The sequence below is a fragment of the Desmodus rotundus genome, chromosome 7, assembly GCF_022682495.2.
Source record: "Desmodus rotundus isolate HL8 chromosome 7, HLdesRot8A.1, whole genome shotgun sequence".
Lineage (NCBI taxonomy): Eukaryota > Metazoa > Chordata > Mammalia > Chiroptera > Phyllostomidae > Desmodus > Desmodus rotundus.
In genome coordinates, this window is record NC_071393.1 from 130035226 (window position 1) to 130040996 (window position 5771).

At 45.7% G+C, this 5771-nt stretch overlaps 1 protein-coding gene across 1 annotated transcript; it reads right to left on the minus strand.

Annotated features, from left to right (window-relative positions):
* Nucleotides 1–298: 298 nt before the first annotated feature.
* On the minus strand, nt 299–2083 carry LOC112311543 (interferon alpha-inducible protein 27-like protein 2A). Its single transcript, XM_024567956.3, has 4 exons — nt 1957–2083; nt 1760–1789; nt 1074–1235; nt 299–517 (listed from the first exon to the last, which is right to left on the minus strand). Exons 1-4 carry the CDS (start codon nt 2057–2059, stop codon nt 366–368), a joined length of 447 nt encoding a protein of 148 aa, XP_024423724.2. The 5' UTR covers nt 2060–2083; the 3' UTR covers nt 299–365.
* Nucleotides 2084–5771: the final 3688 nt, after the last annotated feature.

Here is a 5771-nt window from a genome sequence, read left to right on the forward strand (position 1 = left end):
TCAGTATGCATCCTGGCTATCCCTCAGCCCAGCCTCCCAACAGGAGGCCTTATCAACCCTCCCATTGAATGAGGGGTAAACTGAGGCCCACGGAAGGGCCATGAATGGCCCTGGATTATACAGCCCATCCCTTGTGAGACTAGGACCAACCAAAGCCTCCTGCTGGCTGATCCTGTGCTCGATCAGCCTGCCACCCCCGCTGTCCCTCTGCGACAAGGCGGGCTGGGAGAATGGGGAGAACCAGAGCCCTCTAACCCACAGCATCCCAGTCAGGGCTGCAAGGAGCGGAGATGAGGAGGCGTGTTTGCAGGTCCTCTTTATTTCTCATGCCTCTCTGACCCGAGTGGGGGTTTCGGAGGTTTGACTTAGGATTCATTTTCTCCTGGCCCGTCCCCTTCAGCTCTGGGTCCAGCTGGAGAAGAAGGGGGTGACTTTTTTGAACCTCCCAGCAAGGCCCCAAAAACTGATCCAGTGGAGGCCAGGAGGATGTTGGATGCCGTGGAGAGCCCAGCTGCCCCTGCGGGAGAGAGAGAGTGAGCACGGGGAACATGCAGTGGCCAGTAGTCAGGGACCCGCAAGAGGCCCGAGACTGGGACATCCCAGCCAGATCCCTCTCTAGGTCCTGAACCCTGCAGGGCTCTGCTCTGGGGAGAGGACACCGACGGTGGCAGAGAGAGAAGGACAGGCAGGGTGAATTCATGGGAAGTGGGAGGCAGAGGACAGTCACCACAGGCTCCAAGTTACAGGTTACCTCACTTTACAAAGGAGGTCACAGAGGCCCGAGAGTGAGGGGACCCACTGAGGTCCCCCAGGTGTCAGATTTGGGTAGATCTAGACCCACAGCCCAGACATCACTCACCTTGGGCTCCTTCCCTTCCCCTCCCTCCCAGAACTCCTCACCCCTCCACTCCACCTCAAACCTCACTCAGAAGGAGCCAGAAAGAAGACAGCAAGGGAGAGACAAGGACCACAGAATGAGGGAGAGGGCAAGCCCTTCCTTCAGGCTCAGTCTCTGGGCTGAATCCCATCTTGGCTCCATCCTCCCCCCTCCTCCTCCTGCTCAGGACACTCACCCACAGACTGCAGAGTAGCCACCAGGCTACCAGCGGCAACCCCGCCCCCGTTGGCGATGGCGGCCGCTGACATCATCTTGGCCGCCAAAGAGGAGGCTGCGATGCCTGCCCCGGTGAAGCCCATGGCGCCCAGCACCACTGGCACGGCGCCCACAGCCACCACTGCAGGGAGGAGGGGCCGGGTCGGCACGTGCGCTCAGGGGAGTGCACCCCCTTAGGAATTCCTTGACAGTGTCTGCTCTGAGCATACCGGAGGCAGCAGCTTGGAGACGGGTGCCAAGGTAAAGAAGGTGGGGGGTGGGGGGTGGGGAGTGGGGGGTGGGAGGAGGAGGGTGATGGGCAGACACATCAGAGGAGGTCCAGGCATAGCCTTGGCTGGATCTCTAACTTGCTGCGTGACGCTGGGGAAGTCGCGACCTCTCCCTGGGCTCAAGTTTGTGTGTTAAGCCCCTGCAGTTTTAGCGGCAACCCCCCTTTCAGATGAAGTCTTGTCTGCGTGCTCACTATCTGTGAGCACTAGAAGAGCGGCTAGGTCAGGGATCCGGGTGATACTTCCCGAAGAGCACTGCTCTCTCCCCTAAATCTCACGCTGGCGGCTCCGGGAGTGGAAGGAGTGTCCGGGGCCTGTAGCGATGGGTTTGTAAAGCCCCCCACCCACCCCAGGATGGGGGCCCCAGGTAACTCACCTCCTCCGACTGCAGCAGCTGCCGCTGTCTCTACGGAGACAATGTGGGGTGGGGTAGGGTGGGGGGACCACAGTTAGTTGTTTGAGACAGTGAAGGAAGGTAGCCAGCTAGTCCTCTGGCCCATCGTGAGTTGGATCGGAGCTGGGGAGGCCAGCCCCCTGCCCAGGCCACCACCCCTGGGGCAAAGCAAGACTCACTTATCATGGTGAGGACTTCCTGGCCCAGCCTCCGCTCAGGAAACGACTCTGCTCCTTGGGATGTTACTTCCCAGGCGAACCAATCGGAATGCCGCTGGCCCATGGAAGCTCCTCCTCATCCCTGGCAAAAGGCAGGAAGCAATGTGCCTTCTGCCCACCTGCGGGTCCTAGCTTGCCCGCCCCTAATCCCCACCCCACTCGCTCGTCTACCCACTCCTGCCCCCTAGCGGTTTTCCTTGGGTGGCTTTCTCTCTTGCTTGGTGGTTCTACCGAAAAGAGTTTAAAGCACTTGGATATCAAAGCCAGTGGACTGTGGTTCCAAATTGTTGTACCCACCACCCCGAAACCCCCAGCCCCCTTCTCCCCCATTAAAAAGAAGCAAAAAACCCCAAACAAACCCAAAACCTAAAAAGAAAAACATTATTTGATTTCACTTCATTTCATTTGAGTGCATTTCCTTTCAGTCTACCTCGCCAAGGCCGACCCATCCCTTGGGCGCCAAGGCGGCCACATCCCTTACTCTGAATGTGTAACCTTGCCGCCACCAAGTTCCAATTTCTCTGTTCACACTCCTTTGCAAAGTCCTGATTTTATTTCATTTATTCCCCAGATTGTTTAATCTTCTTCAACAGGCTTTTTTTTTAGTTGAATTTATTGAGGTGTAATTCACATGAAGTAAAATTCAGTGTGCGCTTCTATGAGTCTAGACAGACTCACAGTCATGGACCAACCCGTTCAGACGGAGAGCGTTTTCACCCCCCATTCCCCCAGCTCCCAGCTCTCTCATGCTCCTTTGAGTCAGCCCCTCCCCGGGGCACCCGGGACCCTGGGACCACTGATCTGTTTTCCTTCCCTACCTGCACATTTGCCTTTTCCAGAATTTCAACATGATTTTTACTTATCAGACCTTCTGTCCTGTGGATGCCCTATAGTTCAGTGTACCAGCTCCTCTTTTTGAGTTTAAATTCTTTCTAATATTTGCTGTTCTGAGTTATCCTGGCATGAAGTGCTTATGGCGTGGCGCACAGCATTTTCCGATCTATATCTAATCAACAGGAATGTGACCGCTGCCCAAACAGACTGATGCAGGCACCGTGACACTGCTACTCACAACACAGTTTTCTGAAACAACCAGTAACTCTTAGTGAAGTTCAGAACATATCAAAGTACAGTCTCTTCATGATTTGCAAGATAACTGCAGTGCTTGCGAAATTCAACCCATATCAAAACTACGCAAAAAATTCATGTAAAACGTGGTGAAATTCTAGGCAACAGGTAATTATGAATTCTTCACTCGCATGAAGGGACATTTGAAATTGGTACAGAATAACTTTTAGTTGTGCGGAATTGTCCTGTGCATTTCAGGACGTGGGGCATCCTTAACCCTGATGGGCTAAATACTAGAGCATCCCTCCATCACTTACTACTAAAAACATACCATCTAATTTCAAAAATGTCCCCTAGGGGGCAGTACTACCCCTGTTAAAAACTACCATCTTAGAAGGTAACTTTAAAAACCTAGGCATGTTTATAATTATTTGAAGAGAAAATACATAAAATGAATGGTGTTATTATTTTTTAATGTTTTAGAATAATTTGTGTGTATTGACTATTGTATTTGTGCATAAGAATTTGGTACATGTGACAGATTAGAGTTATTCTAATTTTAATGGTGTGCTTCAGTGATTTAATCTTGTGATTATAAAGATGAAACATTTGAAATTGTATAAGCTTATTTTATTAGATTTATAAAATTCACCATGTTCATGAGAAGGCTTTGCTTATTAGAAACAACGGCAGAGTTTAAGAATAAAATTAATTATAGATACAAACTTATAAAGAAAATGAGTTATATTAATATATATTCAACCTATATTATTTAAGGGATTTGATTAACTAGGTTGTAAAGACTCTTTCAGATTTATACACAGAATATTAAGGATTTAATTAAGCCTAAAAACTTAAGGATATTAGCTTTTAATTTTTATTTCAATAAATTCAATATTAACAACAACAAAAACTCAAGCCACAAACAGACCTTGCTGTTTATAAAAGCTGCTTTTGAGATAACCTCAAAATCAATGCCTACCACCCACCTCGCCAACTGGGTCGGTTCTGGTTTTCTGGAATTTGCAAACGAAGACCATAAGTTTAAACACTTAAGTGTAAGCGAAAAGGATGTTAATTTGAATACATTAGAATTAAGAGGCTCTATTCAGTGTGGTCACCATGAGAAGAATGAAAAGTCAAGTCACACAATGGGAGATAATATAATATACTTGTCACAAATATAACTAACAAAGGACTGATACCCAGAATATATAAATCACGTCTACAAACCAAAAAAGTCAAACTGTCTAGTAGGACAACATGCAAGAGACTTAAACAAACAAAGCATGAGGCTATTCAAATAAGCAAAACATATATAAAAAGATGCACAGTCTCAGTGAATCAGGAAATAGAAATGAAAACCACAACATGAGTTCTGCTTCTGGCTAAGGTGTGGGGGACGGGAAAGACCTTTGACCTTTGTTACTTGCTGAAAAGCAAGCAATCAATGGATAAACAAACGAAGAAAGTATTTTTTCTTTAAATCCACTGTTGACAAATATTCTGTATGAATCAGAAAACACTTTAAATTCACACATGGTCTTTGTTTCTTCCTTTCTCCTCCTCCTCCTCCTTCCGGGCCCTTTAAAAATGTAAAAGTCATTCTTATTTCATGATCTGTACAAAATAGGTTGTGAGCTGGCTTTGAACTGTGGCCTGTCATTGGCCACCCCCTGTTTTAAAGTCATCAAAGAGCGAAATATAAAATAACTAAACTCCAGAGATAAACCCTTCCCAGATACAATGTCAGGTATAAAGAAATATTACAAGACATGCAATGAAGCAGGAAAGTGTAACCTGTAGTCAAGAAAAAAAAAAATCAGCCCTGGCTGATGTGGCTTAGTGGATTGAGTGCCAGCCTGGGAACCAAAAGGTTTCTGGTTCGATTCCTAGTCAGGGCACATGCCTGGGTTGCGGGCCAGGTCCCTAGCTGGTGTGTGCAAGAGGCAACCACACATTGATGTTTCTCTTCCTCTCTTTTTCCCTCCTTTCCCCTCTCTCTAAAAATAAGTAAATAAAATCTTTTTTTAAAAGAAGGTAAAGAAGTCAGTTAATAGACACAGTTCCACAATGACCTGTATGTTGGAATTATCAGAAATATACTTCAAAATTATTTTGATAAATATATGTAAAAATCTAGACTATGTAAGAAATTAAAGAATTAGAAATTCAAGGAGACTTGGATGCTCAAAATTGAATGAAATGGAAATCATGGAACTGAAAAATATAATATATAAAACTACAAATGTATGGAATGGGATTAACAGCATACTGGACACAACAAGAGAGTCAAATTTGAAGAAAGGTGAATAAACATAATCCAATGGAAGTACAAGAAGTAAAAAATGATTGACACTTCAATAACTTGCACAATACTATTGAGAGGCCAAACACACATGTAATTGGTGAGAAGAGAAATAACAGGTAAAAAATAATATTTGAAAAAATATTGACCCCAAATTTTACAAACTTGAGAAAACAAAATCAGTAACTCACTGATCCTAAGAGCTCATTGAACCCCAAAGAGGGTACATCAGCTAGACACATTATAGTCAAACTTCTGACAATCAAATACTGAAATAAAATAATTAAAAGCAGCCCAGAGGATAAAAACAGAAACATTTATATAGGGAAGCAACAAGGTTAATGGCAAACTTTTAAAATCAAAAACAGTGGTGACCAGAAAACAAGAGAATGATGACTTT